The sequence below is a fragment of the Orcinus orca genome, chromosome 8, assembly GCF_937001465.1.
Source record: "Orcinus orca chromosome 8, mOrcOrc1.1, whole genome shotgun sequence".
Classification (NCBI taxonomy): Eukaryota; Metazoa; Chordata; class Mammalia; order Artiodactyla; family Delphinidae; genus Orcinus; species Orcinus orca.
This window is the reverse complement of record NC_064566.1, coordinates 7,900,919-7,914,962: the sequence shown is the minus strand read 5'-3', so window position 1 is coordinate 7,914,962 and position 14,044 is coordinate 7,900,919. Positions and strand designations below refer to the sequence as shown.

The following is a 14,044-nucleotide window of genomic DNA, read 5'->3' as shown; positions in this document are numbered from 1 at the left end:
CAGCCGAAAGCTCCGCCCATTTGCAAGTGCGCAAGTGATCCAGTCCCTAATGCAGATGAGCCGAGCCTTGTCGAAGACTCCGCCTTGCGCGCGGCGCCCGCGCCTGCGCAGTGGAGGCGCCGCGCAGGGGGCCGGGGCGACCTACGCCCCGCCTTTTGCTCCGCCTTTCGCAGGATTGCGTGGTAGCATCTTTGTCCCGCCCAGCCTTCTACCTTAGCCTCGAGGCAGGGGCGGGGCAATTGTGGTTTCGAGACCCGGCATGCCGCTGGCGTGGCTGCGCATCCTGGGCAGTAGAGCGGGCTCGGCGGTCTCCCGGCCGGCCGTCGCTGAGTGTGCGGCAGCGGCAGCAGCGGGAGCCGGAGGGTGCGTGAAAGGAGGCCTAGAGTGGACGCTTGGCGGGGTCCGAGGTTTCAGAAGCGCTGCTGTAGCCATGGCCCCGATCAAGGTGACCGTTGGCCCAGCCAGGCCTGACCTCTTCGCGGCCCCCCCCGCCCCCCGCCTATTTCCCCAAGCCCCTTCGTCCCTCTTGTCTGGGGGAGAGTCACCCTCTTTCTTACCCTCCGGACCCCTCCCCGCTGCCCTAGAGGCTCCTTCCGCCGTCTGTCCCCCCCCCCGCCATCCCTTCATCAAGACCCTGTGGCTGCAACGTTGTTGCCAGTTTTAGGGGCCTCGTGCTCCATCTCCTGGGACAGTCAAGGCTTTTGAGCCTTCCCCTCATCTCCCTTCCGCTTCCACCTTGGGACACCAGTGTTGAGTCTTCACCATTTTCAGGAGGTTGAGTACCATGGCTTCCCACCTTATGGAACCATCTCCTTTACCCTTTTCAATCCCCATATGTGCCCTCCTCCATACCTTCCCGCCCCCATTGCACTCCTCTCGTGGCTAATTCCCACGCTTCTGAGTTTTTCACCCTTCTCATCTTCTGGAACCATCCCCAGCTCCTTGGGACTCCCCTTTGCCCCACAGTCTTCTGAGATCTCCCCCCTCCTTCTGCATCCTACAACCAACTGCTGGGTTTCTCAGAGGCACTCCCCTCACCCCTGACTTTCCCCCCTTTTCTCTACCTTTTCTGGCCCCATGAAGCCCTCACACACTCCCAGGTAGACTGATCCCTCCCCCTTCAAGAGATTCCTTCTTTTATTCTCTACCCTCTGGATGTAGGAATCTGCACCCCACTCCCCAACTTTCCCACCTTCTGCTGCCTTCCCTTTTTCTCTTCTTGAGGGTGGGACACTCAGCCGTGGCCGGGATCCCCTCCCTCCATGTTGTCAGGGCCTCCTCCCCACCTCCTCCTGCCCATCTACCCCAGTCCTTTCCTGTAACTCAGGTTGTTTACTCAACCTCTTGCGACACCTGGAGAGGCCTCTCGCTTTTTCTGTTGTCACCAACTGGCCCTTAAGAGGAATAGGGCCACCTTGAAACCTGGAGCATGTGGGGTGACCAGGTGGTTGCTGGGAAGGGACCTCTGGAAGCTCTGACAGGGTTGGACTTTCCCGCTGGGTGTCAACCCTGGCTCCACCGGACCAGGCAGGGCTACTTGGCCCTTTGTCCGCCATCCACCATCCGCACAAAGGGCCAAGGAGGCACCACCATCCGGGTGCCTCCTGCAGCCCCCCCCCCCCGACTCCTTACCTTGGTGTCATTCCCTCTAGGTGGGAGATGCCATCCCATCGGTGGTGGTATTTGAAGGGGATCCTGGGAACAAGGTGAACCTGGCAGAGCTGTTCAAGGGCAAGAAGGGGGTGCTCTTTGGAGTCCCTGGGGCCTTTACCCCTGGCTGTTCCAAGGTGAGGGCTGCCCTTCTGGGGCTCAGCAGTTGGGATCTTGTGTACATGTTTGTATTGTTCATTAGTCCTTTACATAGTCCTGGGGTAGCTTGTACCAAGAGGATGTAGATGACGTGACAGTTAAAAAACCGTTATTGGGTTTTTAAAAAAATAAGTTGAGGCTGTGAACAGGTACCAGGAATGTAGGAGAAAAGGTGATGCAATGAAATCCAACACCTCTCATTGATCCTGCTGGGTGACAGGCGCAGTGGAAGGGACTTGGGACTTGGGTAAATGAGACATAGTCCTGCCCATGGAAAGTGCATGGTCTTGACCAAGGAACACTTAAGTTTGGATCTGAGCATCCTAGTGGCCAAGGCAAAAAGGAACTGTGGCTTACACAGTTCTCATTGTCTGATCAAAGCTGTTGAAGTAGGGAAGTGAGGAGGGCCTAGAGATGAAGGGTAGGCTGAGGAGCAGAGGCAATTGTCCATCTTCTGAATCTTTGTTTCCCCTCCCAAGACCCACCTGCCAGGGTACGTGGAGCAGGCTGGCACCCTGAAGGCCAAGGGGATCGAGGTGGTGGCATGTCTGAGCGTTAATGATGTCTTTGTGACTGAAGAGTGGGGGCGAGCGCACAACACAGAAGGCAAGGTGAGGTGTGGGTCCTGCGGGGTATCAGGGGCCAAGCAGGAGATTTTTCTTGTGACCTTACTTTCTCCTTAGGTTCGGCTCCTGGCCGACCCCACTGGGGCCTTTGGAAAGGTGAGTGCACCCGGCCCCCCAGCCTCCATCTTGGAAGCAGGGACTTGGAGGGACATGGCCAGTGTGGGGACCAGCCAGGTCTGGGAGTTCCTGACCTTTCCTTTGCTTCTCCTTTCAGGAGACAGATTTGTTACTAGATGATTCACTGGTGTCCCTCTTTGGGAATCGACGGCTGAAGAGGTAAAAGCAGGAGGGTTTCCTGTGCGGTTCCCCTGCTACCCCACCTGTCTCCATTCCCAGCCTCCAGGCCCAGGCTGTTGCAGCTGGCCCCGCCCTTCTTTCTGGCAGGTTCTCCATGGTGATAGAGGATGGCATCGTGAAGTCCCTGAACGTGGAGCCAGATGGCACGGGCCTCGCCTGCAGCCTGGCCCCCAGCCTCATCTCGCAGCTCTGAGGCCTGGTCCCAGGTGTGCTCCTTCTGCTCATGCCTATTTCACCTGCCCAGCCCTGGGCAGAGGGCCCCAGCCTAGCCTCAGCTGGGGCTACTCAGTTGGAACCTCGGCCAGATTTCTGTAATAAACACTTCTGGTTCATGTCTGTCTCCTTGATTTTGAATTCCTGCTTTTCTCAGGGCCAGGCCTCATTGACAGTCAAGCTGTGAGGGTAGTGGGCAGGTGCTGAAGGGGGGACTAGTAGGGGACCCTGATTTAACTTAGGAGGTAGTCAGAGGAAGTCCCTTGAACGAGGTGTTATGAAGCCTCCATCTGCAAGCTGAGAAAGGGCCAGTGGTCTGAAGAGTGAGGGAAGGAGCAGTCGTGCAGGGGGAGCTCACCTGGGAAGGCCCTGGGCAGACCTGGGCTTGCCTGGGGCCCGTGACCTTTTGCATCCGATACCTGGGGGATGGATGATCTCATTTTGACTGTAGACCTCAGGGTAGAAACTTTGTCCCAAGGCCCCCCCGACACCTGGGCCAAACCTCAGCCCCACCATTCTTTCAGATTCTGCTGAACCCCTTCTGGGAGCACCCACATCCCAAGAAGGGCCCCTGGCCACGTGGGACCATCTGATGGGCAGAAGGAGCTCCATCCGTGGAGGCAGTGCCGGTTCAGTCCGGGGGCTTCCTGGGAGCAGAGTCTAGGTGAGCTGTAGAGGGGAGGAGATGCTCGTGAGACCTGCCCAGCAGTGGGTGTACTGTGAGGGGCTGGGGGTCAGGGAGGCCAGCGGGGCTTGGGGCTGAGGTCCATGGCTGTCTGCAGGCCCTGCCCCCTTGGGCCTCTGCCTCTTGTCCCTGGGAAGCCCTGTGTCTGGCAGCAGACAGTGATTATTAGACACCTGCCGTGTTGAGGAGCTCACAGCCTAAGGGAGGCAAGTACTCGAGTTAAACTACAAATCCTCGCCACGACCCTGTGGGATGTGAGCTCTTACTGCTGTTACGGCACAGAGAGGTTAGGTAGGTAGGCCTGGCTCACCCAGCCACTTCAGAGGAACTTGGACTTGGCCCCTGGAAACTTGACTCACGTGTGGCACCGACCTGCCATGTGCCCTGTGAGCACCAGGCTCCGAGGGGCCCTCCCTGCCCTGCCCGGCCATCTGTGGAGGCTCAGGGCAGGTGCAGAGCTGCCTAGGGCAGGCTGAGAGGTCTCAGAGGTGGTCAAGGAAAGGCCTCTTGCAGGACACAGCCCTTGAGGCGGTGGGACCAGTGCTCCAGATGGAGGGAGCAATGTGACCATAGGTATGGAGAGTGGAACAGCCCCAAGGTGCTGCAGCGCTGGGGCAGCTGAATGAGAGGATGCCGGGAGGGCAGCCCTGTAAGCTGCTTACCTTTCACCCTGCGGGCCCCTCAGGCCAGTGAAGGATGCCTGCAGGGCAGCGACAGGTCAGATTCCTACCTGGGCTCCTGTGTGGACGTAGAGCTGGAGCGGGGCGAGCAGGGGAGAGGCCAGTGCGGGGCAGGATTGATGACCGAGTGATGTCCGGGAGGTGGGTGCTGGGACGGGGGGACCTGTGGGTGTTGGAGGGAAGGGTGAGTCCAGGGGACCACTCGGCCGGAGGTCTAAGGGGTGGTATCCCTGTGGGTGGGCCCTCAGCAGGGGGCCAGCCTCCCTGCAGGGGTCCCAGGTGCTCAGCCTGCCTGAGATGGCCGGCCCACTGACCTTTGTCCCTTCGGTTCTCTCCCACAGTCTGTCACCCCTCAGGGGTCCTGGGCTGGGGTGGGGCAGGGGGCTGACCACCCCTCCAGCTTCCCAAGCCCTTGTAACCTGTCCCTGCCAAGCCCTGGGTCACAGTGCTGTCCTGGACCGGACGGTGGGAAGGCCCTTTCTTTCCCGGACACCATCTCTCAGTCTTCGCATCATACAAATGAGGAAACTGAGGCGTATGTAGTTTCCTCCGTGGTCACCTGTGCGCACACCAGGGAGTGGTTTGGAACCCCTGGGACCCAGGTGGAGGGAGCACGAGAGTCAGCAGCTGGGCTCTCAGAGCCGGGTGTCTGCTGGTGTAGATGGCAGGTCAAGCGGGCCCCCTGTGGGCTGGCACCCTTATTCCTCTTCCCAGCAGACCTTGTGCCACTCTGGCAGCTCCCCACTCTCAGGACAAGCCCAGTCTCCATGCATGCCACTCAGCTGCCTCTATTCCTCCACTCCTGGCCTCATGTCTGGGCTGGCTGAAGTCCAGTGAGGCCTCTGAGAGGAAGTGTCCCCTCCAGGGTCCTGTTGCCACTGGCTGGGCCTTTAGGGCAGGATGAGGGGCTTCCAGGGCCGGGGTGGCCCCTTCGGACGGCATGATGGGAGCTCGGTGTGGGTGGAGGCGGGCCTTTGGCCTCAGTGGCCCTGGATGCTGGCCGTGTGGCTCAGCTCTGGTGTGGTGGGTGTCCTGTGAGCTGCTCCAGGTGCTGGAGTGGCCGAGATCAACCATCTCATGGTAAGAGCATCTGGCAGATCTCCACCTGCAGGGCGGACAGGTCAGATTTCAGGCCTATAGATAAGGGCAGGCCAGGCCACGGTGGCCTAGACCAGCAGGTTCTGGAGGCCTGAGGCTACACGTGACAGAGCACTGTACGTGACCTGCCTGGGCTGTTGGTGGCCTAAAGGCCAACATTAGAATCAATCAACCAACCCTCAAACATTCACCCGACACATCTGCAAGTAAAACTCCCCGGCATGTCCTGACCTGCCCAAGGCCACAGCAACTTCTACCTAGAAGGTCAAGGATTTTGCTCAGTATCAGCGATTCTGAGCCTTTTCTGGGTCAGAAATTCTTTTGAAGTATTGCTAAGAGCAATGCCCCTTTCCTTAGAAAATGCATGTTTGAATACGTGTGCACACACATGGACACCTACATGCTCTTTAAAAGTTTCAAGGAACTCCCAAAGTCCTACCAGAATTCCAGGTGAGCCCCGTCCCTGACCTGGGACGCATCATAGCAGAGCGGGGTTGCCAGGCCTTGGGCTCAGACCACCAGACTGTGAGTCCCAGCCTGCTACTAGGGAGCTGGGGACCTTGGGCGGGCTATTTGGTTTTCCTTGACCCCGCTTCCCTCATCTTTAGAGTGAGAATAATCCAACTCACCTCATAGGGTCATTGTGGGGAATGCATGAGACAGTTTACGTAAAGCGTTTGGCGCAGTGCCTAGCACTCAGTAAGTGCCCAATACACGGCTGGAATAAAAAAGAAAAAGAACCCCCGCTCTCCACCATGCAGCCTTCATGTTGGCAGGGAAAGAGCTAGGAGTTAGGAGAGAGGCCAAATCCCAGGCCTGTCCTTGATGATTCCCGTTCTGTGCCCCTCTGGGCCTCAGTTTCCACATCAGTATAATGGGGCTAGTGATTCTCTTATCGTCCAATGTCTCTAGGCCCCAGGATCTCCTTATGTTGTCCGGCACCCAAAGCCTCACCAGACGGAGCTGGGAAGACATCTCCAGGGGAATCTTTGTCATCTCCTAGAGAATCAAACCCGGGCTTCTGAGAGCACGAGAGGGCTGGAAGGGGTCCCAGCATTTCTGGCCTAGACTAGGCTTGGGCTCAGCCATGCAGGCACCATGATTGGGAGCCCTGGAGGCTACTGGCCCCAGGAGGACACACCCTGCTGGTCTTGGTTTGGGTTTGGCTGCACAGGCATAGAGGAGTGACAGCAGAGAAAGTGTGTGTGTGTGTGTGTGTGCGCGCGTGCGCGTGTGTGTACATACATGTATTTGTATAACTTCTAGAGAAGTTTGGGTAGCATCTGTGTGAAGGCACAGATTTTTGGTGCTAATAAACATGCGTATTGATCTGTTATGTTAATATTTGCACCAACTCTGCCTGCTTGAGCTGGGAATCATATTTTTTTCTTAACACAGGTAAGGTGCCCTGCTCAGGGTAGGGAATGTGGGAAATATTCAACATGTGTTTTGGGAAGGAGTAAAAAGTGCAGAGAGGGAGACAGAAAGCTATCTTCTCTCCAGCTTCTTGGATATTGGTTCCCATTGTTCCAGCATAAACTTGACTATAGCGGTTCTTAATTAGAACTAGACTTGCTGACACTTCCCTGGTGGCGCAGTGGTTAAGAATCCACCTGCCAATGCAGGGGACACGGGTTCGAGCCCTGGTCCGGGAAGCTCCCACATGCCGCGGAGCAGTTAAGCCCATGTGCCACAACTACTGAGCCTGCGCTCTAGAGGCTGCGAGCCACAACTACTGAAGGCAATGAAAACTAGCCCCCGCTCGCCGCAACGAGAGGAAGCCCCCGCGCAGCAACGAAGACTCAACGCAGTAAAAAAATAAATAAATAAAATAAATAAATTTAAATAAATAAATAAAAGTGAACAAGTCAGTGTTTTTTTTGCTTTTGTTTTTTTTTCAGTACGCGGGCCTCTCACTGTTGTGGCCTCTCCCGTTGCGGAGCACAGGCTCCAGACGCGCAGGCTCAGCGGTCATGGCTCACGGGCCCAGCCGCTCCGTGGCATGTGGAATCTTCCCGGACCGGGGCATGAACCCCTGTCCCTTGTATCGGCAGGCGGACTCTCAACCGCTGCGCCACCAGGGAAGCCCAAGTCACTGGTTTTTAGTCTATTCACCAAGTTGTGCAGCCATCGCCACTACTAAGATGGATTTTTTTTTTTTTTGGGCTGCACCAAGGGGCGGGCGGGATCTTAGTTCCCCGACCAGGGATGGAACCTGGGCCCCCTGCAGTGGAAGCGCCCGCAGTCTTGACCGCTGGACCGCCAGGGGCGTCCCTCAGGTGGATTTTTAATCTCAGTGACTTCTGCCAAGAGGAGGCTGTTGCTGGTCTTGCCCGGCACTGCGATGCGTGTGTGCGTGCCCCGTGTGCTTGTGAAGACTCATTCGGACTTCCGGGGGCTCCGCTTCCCACAGTCACATCAGTATCTTGCATCCTGCGGCTGTTTCCTGAGAGTCATCTCTGCGCCAGGCACGTGCGGGGCTCTGGGACACAGCAGTGAATACGCTGGGCACGGGCCCTGCGGGCGCCACGGGTCTCCCAGCCAGGGCAGCGCCAGCGCAGCTCTGGTCCCACCTCCATGCGCTCCCAGGCTAGTGGGGGCGCCAGACGCCGCATGAGTGCTTACAATCAGCGTGGTGAAGATGTGAAGAGGAAGCACAGGTTGGTCATTTGGGGTATCACAGAAGAAGGACCCTGCCCACTACCCCACCCTCCCATGGGGGAAAGGAAGGGAGAAAAGGACTTCTGGCTGCAGCCGAGAAGTGAATAGGTGATAGCCAGGTGAGCAGAGGTGGAAAGCGTGCTGCAGGTGGCGGGAACAGCCTGTGTAAAGGCTAAAGGCGAGGCAGATGAGAGAGTGGACTGAGCAGCCCAGATGAGGGCAGAGAGAGGATTTTGTCCACAAGCCACGGCACGATTGGCTTCTCCTGGTGGACATCTTGGCCCAGACCGCAGCCCTGGACGACTCCATGGCATCCCTGCCCTCACAGAGCTTCCACTCTAGTGGGGAGCAGATGAAGCGAACAAGGGAAGATGCAGAGTGGCTTAAGACTAAGAGGGGAGAAGGACTGGGGTCTCCTTTAGAAAGGGAAGATCTCGGACTTCCCTGGTGGCACAGTGGTTAAGAATCCGCCTGCCATGCAACAGACACGGGTTCGATCCCTGGTCTGGGAAGATCCCACATGCTGCGGAGCAGTTAAGCCTGTGCGCCACAACTACTGAGCCTGCGCTCTAGAGCCCGCGAGCCACATCTACAGAGCCTGCATGCTGCAAGTACTGAAGCCTGCGCGTCTAAAGCCCGTGCTCCGCAACAAGAGAAGCCACCGCAATGAGAAGCCCGCGCACCGCGACGAAGACCCAACACAGCCAAAAATAAATAGATAAAATTAAAAACAAAACAAAACTGTAAGTAATCTACAGGTTTATTAAAAAAAAAAAAAGGGAAAATCTTTTCTGAGAAAGAGGCCATTAGGCGCACCAGTAGGGGGAGATGGAGCTAGATGGGGGAGGGGGTTGTGCACGTGTGTGGGTTGGAGAGGGTGTTCCAGGCTGGGGAACAGCAAATGTTGAGGTGCTGAGGGCAGAAGAGAGACTGAGGAAGCTGGAGCGGGTGTGAGGCTGGGAGGTGTGTGTGGGGGGCAAGGGTCAGGTGGCGAGCCTGGGCCGTTCTGCGGGGCCTGGGAGGTCATGGTGAGAGGCTGGAACTTGATTCATAGTATAGGGGGAAGCCACTGGAGGGTTTTTTGTTTTTGGCCACACCGCAAGGCATGTGGGATCTTAGCTCCCCCACCAGGGCTCTAACCCGCGCCGCCTGCATTGGAGGTGCGGAGTCTTAACCACTGGACTGCCAGGGAAGTCCCTCCACTGGAGGGTTTTAAGCACAGAAGGGTCATGAGTCAGTCAGTGTTTCCGAACACCTCCTTGGGCACTGGGTGGAGGCCACCAGGAGAAGGATTGGTGCCGGGGTGCCAGGCTCGGTGAGAGGCTCGGGGCGAGGCAGGGCCCCCGGGAACGTCGGGGAGCCCTGGGGAGAGCAGAAAGGGAGAGCTGGCCCAGTGTCAGGTAGTGGCGGCTGGGCCGCACCGGGCTCTCTTCAGAGCTGGGCCCAGGCCCTGCAGGCTGCACCCTGAGGCCCTGGGCACCTGGCCCGGCACTCGGCAGATGGCCCTGGGCCCTCCCCTCCCTGGCTCTGGTTTCCCACCGCCTCCTCCCGCATGGGCAGCTTGTTGGGTTACTGGGCTGAGCATTTCTGTTCTTGTCCAACTCTGGCTATTTCCACCCCCAAATGGTAAGTAGGAAAAACACCCCTTCTCAGACACTTGGGTGGGGAGTAGGGAGTCCTTCAGACCCAACGCCAGAGGGTCAGGTGCCCAGAAACCCCTGGAGGCTGTTTTAGGGTTTTAGTTCTTGAGCCTGGGGCCCTGAACCATCTGGTTAGGGAGCTGGGCCCCAGCCAAGCCGCTGGGGTATCAGGTGGGGCCTGCCGCAGGCAGCGAGAAAAAGCCACTCTCTGACTCAGGCCTGGTTGGTCCTGGGCTCTGGCTGAACCCAGCTGCCACCTGCCCTGGCCTCCCTGGACTCTGCTTCCTGGAGCCCCAGAGCCCTCGAGCCCTCCTGCCCCGGGTCTTTGGGGTCAGACTAGGGCTACCCAGAGAATTCAAAACCAGAAGGGAAGTGGGAGTCCTTCCTGCTCCCACCCTGTGCATCTGGGGAAGCTGAGCCCTGAGGTAGGAGGCTGCAGGCAGTTGACGACGTTGTCCATTTGTCTGTCTGTCTTTCTCTGCCTCTTGCCTGCCTCCTGAATCCACATGTTGGCAGCAGTGGGCACCAACACCCCCCCACCCCACCTTAAAAACTTCCAGAAAAAGATCTCTGCGATGAGCAGTCATTATGGCCCTGTAGGAATAGCAAAAGATGCAAATGTTTAAAATCTTTGTCAATAAGAGACAAAGTGACGATGGGAGAGCGCACCGTGGAATACAACGTAGCTATTAAAAAGGCCAAGGCCAACGGTTCTGAACAGAAATGAAGCAGATTGTGAAATATATCTCAAAGCATGGAGGTGCACACGTAACGTGTGTGGGTGTGGGTGTGGGTGTGGGTGCAACCACTTGTGACAGACTCGGGCAGCTGCAGCTCAGGAAGGACACAGAAGATGCTAGCGCGGCGCGGCACCGGGGACTGGGTTTGGGAGTGAAGCGGGGGACTTGATGTTTCCTCTGTGCCCTTAGGCATTCTTGACATTTTTCTCTCCCTTTTTTTTTTTTTTTTGCGGTGCGCGGGCCTCTCACTGTCGCGGCCTCTCCCGTCGCGGAGCACAGGCTCCGGACGCGCAGGCTCGGCGGCCATGGCTCACGGGCCCAGCCGCTCCGCGGCACGTGGGATCTTCCCGGACCGGGGCACGAACCCCTGTCCGCTGCATCGGCAGGCGGACTCTCTCTCGACATTTTTGATCATGCATCTGAACAATTTTTTTGAAATAAATTTATTTATTTATTTTTGGCTGTGTTGGGTCTTCATTGCTGCGAGTGGGCTTCCTCTTTGCGGTGGCTTCTCTTGTTGCAGAGCACGGGCTCTAGGTGTTTGGGCTTCAGTAGTTGCAGCAGGTGGGCTCAGTAGTTGTGGTGCACAGGCTTAACTGCTCTGCAGCATGTGCAGACCAGGGCTCGGACCCGTGTCCTCTGCATTGGCAGGCGTTTTCTTAACCATTGTGCCACCAGGGAAGTTCCTGAACAATTTTTTTCTTTATTGCTGTACGCGGGCCTCTCACTGTTGCGGCCCCTCCCGTTGTGGAGCACAGGCTCCGGACACACAGGCTCAGCGGCCATGACTCAACGGGCCCAGCCGCTCCGCGGCATGTGGGATCTTCCCAGACCGGGGCACGAACCCGTGTCCCCTGCATCGGCAGGCAGACTCTCAACCACTGCACCACCAGGGAAGCCCCTGAACAATTTTTTAAAGGAAAAAAATCTAGCCTAGGGATAGGGACCACTGCCAGCCCCTGAGGAACATCCCTCAATAGTTAATTGAGCCTCGAAATCCCAACATCTTGGGGTCAGCTGATGAGGGAGCCCCTCCCCAGCCTCCTCCCCCCCGCCTGCCCCCCGAGCCTCCCTCTGCCTGACTCAGCTGAACCAACTCATAGAACCAGATTGAGAGACTGAGGTGCAGCCGGGCATGTCTGGAGTGACGAATGTGAGAGCAATCAGCAAGAGCAATGGGGCGACACGGCCCAGGCCTCCGAGGAGGCTGGAGGAAGGGTGTGACTCGGAAGCCACGGAGCAAGGCAGGGGCCCTTGGCTGCTAGGAGGTGAGGCCCTCTCACCACTCTTCGCTAACCCAGAGCGGGTTCTCCGGAGTACTGCCTGGGCTGGAATCCCGAGGTAGGGGCGGATGGAAATAGGTGTAAGATTCGCAGAGTCCAATCTGGATGGACCCTTGATATTATTAATGCTAAAGATAATAAACTGGTGTCTGGTGTCTGAAATTTGGGACCACACTAGGGACCATTTCATGAATGCTTCAGCCGGGCACCAGCTTGTGGAATCCTTGTAACAACCCTTTGAGAGGATTATCTGCATTTCCAGATGCTTCTAGGGAGGCTTAAACAACTGGATATGCTCTTCTGCTAACAACCCTGCGCAGCTTCCTGTTGCCTGGTCAGGCTACCACTTCAGAGCTGTGTGATTTTGGGCAAGTTCTTAACCTCTCTGAGTCTCGGTTTCCTTCTCTATAAATTGGAGATAACCCATAGTCCTTATTTCATAAACTAGTCCTGTGCAAATAAGTTAGTAAGTGTAAAGTATTGGTAACCAGGACTGGCTCATGATAAGCCTGTGTTTGCAATATTGCCCCATCTTGCAGCAAATCTAAGATGTCAACGATTGTAAAAGACGCCGCTGAAGAAAATGCCACTGAAAGAAGAATGCTGCCAGTTAACTATGTCCCAAGGCTCTTTCATCACTAGACTATTTTATACTTCCTGAAGGAGCTCTTTTTTTTTTTGCGGTACGCGGGCCTTTCACTGTTGTGGCCTCTCCCGTTGCAGAGCACAGGCTCCAGACGCGCAGGCTCAGCGGCCATGGCTCACGGGCCCAGCAGCTCCGCGGCATGTGGGATCTTCCCGGACTGGGGCACGAACCCGTGTCCCCTGCATCGGCAGGTGGACTCTCAACCACTGCGCCACCAGGGAAGCCCCCGAAGGAGCTCTTTTTGACTTAGACATAGATTCTCATCATACATAATTCTGATGCACACATAAAAAGGAAAATATAAGCAAAAGAAATAGTTTACGCTGTTCAGAAAACTCCTTCACATTTGGAATCCGACAGAGGCGCGATGTCAGTATTTCCCTGCCACCCACTCCTGTGAGGCATCAAGAGTTCGGGAGAGCGGTGCTCCCCCCCGAAATTCACAAGACAACCGGAAACCACCAGCAGCCATCAGAGTCCTAAGCCAACTGTGCAGGACCGCAGAGCAAGCCGACTCTGATTTCTGCTTTGGGAGTGTTGCTGACAAGTCTGGCTCCTCTCCCCCGGGAGCTCCCACCCTTTGGGGCCTGGGGTTAAGAGCGCTCCGCTCTTGTCTCTGGGGTTTTCTCCCAAGCTGCTGACGCCCTTTCGGCAGGGTTTGATGCTTCTGAAGTATGGGCACGTGCAGGCAATGACAATGACGTCAGGACTGTTGCTGGCTAGCCAGCAACTCTACCATGTAACCTGACTTCAGCGATTTAAATGTGAGAAACAAAGTGTCTGGGAATCGATGAAACATGAATAATTTCTGAACGTTACACGGGCCGTGCTTCCAGCTGCCACAGAACGCTTGCACGTTCTGCTTCGGCTGCTTGAAATGCCCTTCCTTCCTCCCCACTTTGCCTAGTTTACCCAGGTATCCCTGATCTCAGCTTCATGGTCATCCCCCCACCCCACCCCCCATGCCTTTCCTGATCATCCCACTGACGTCAAATCCCTTCCCTGTCAATGCACCTAGTACAGCTGCAATGTTACATTTTGGGTGTGTGTGTGTGTGTGTGTGTGTGTGGTTTTCTGCGTAGCTGTCTCCCCAGTGTACTGGGCATACCACGGGGGCAGGGACTATGTGGCTTTTTACCACATCTCAGTACCCAGCAATGTCCCACACAGAGCCCAGTAGTGAGCAGTGGGGGAACTGGGGTGTCCTGGCCTCGTGGTTTATCTGTGAGACACGTGCTGCTGGTCTCTGCATTGAACTGTGTCCCTCAGAGGCTGGATCCTAACTCACTACTTTCACAGACGGGAAATTGAGGCCTGTGAGGTCACTAGCCACGGGCTAGACGTTCTGTCTCAGTCCGGTGTATATAGAGTGTGGGGGGGGTCCGAGGAGGGGGTACTCACTTCTGGTCGGGGTTCAGAGGAGGCGGCACCTCCCAAGCCTCGTAGGTTGGGAGGGTGATTTGGGTACGTTTGGGAAACATCAAGGGGAAAGGGAAGCCAGGCAAATCAGAAGATGCAGGTGTGGGCACCTAGATGCCCCGTGTAAGGCCCCTTCCGAGGCCCTGGAAGGTACAAGGCTGAGGTCACCCTCTTGGGTTTCAAGTTGGGTAACCGAGGCCCAGAGAGGGGGAGGACTCACCTGCCATTGTCCATCGAGCCAGGAGAG

General features: G+C 56.7%; 1 protein-coding gene across 1 annotated transcript; it reads left to right on the top strand.

Annotated features, from left to right (window-relative positions):
* The first annotated feature begins 182 nt into the window (after positions 1-182).
* On the top strand, positions 183-3,064 carry PRDX5 (peroxiredoxin 5). Its single transcript, XM_004264295.4, has 6 exons — positions 183-445; positions 1,653-1,787; positions 2,289-2,420; positions 2,493-2,531; positions 2,650-2,711; positions 2,820-3,064. The coding sequence occupies exons 1-6, from the start codon at positions 260-262 to the stop codon at positions 2,923-2,925; spliced, it is 660 nt and encodes a 219-aa protein (XP_004264343.1). The 5' UTR covers positions 183-259; the 3' UTR covers positions 2,926-3,064.
* Positions 3,065-14,044: the final 10,980 nt, after the last annotated feature.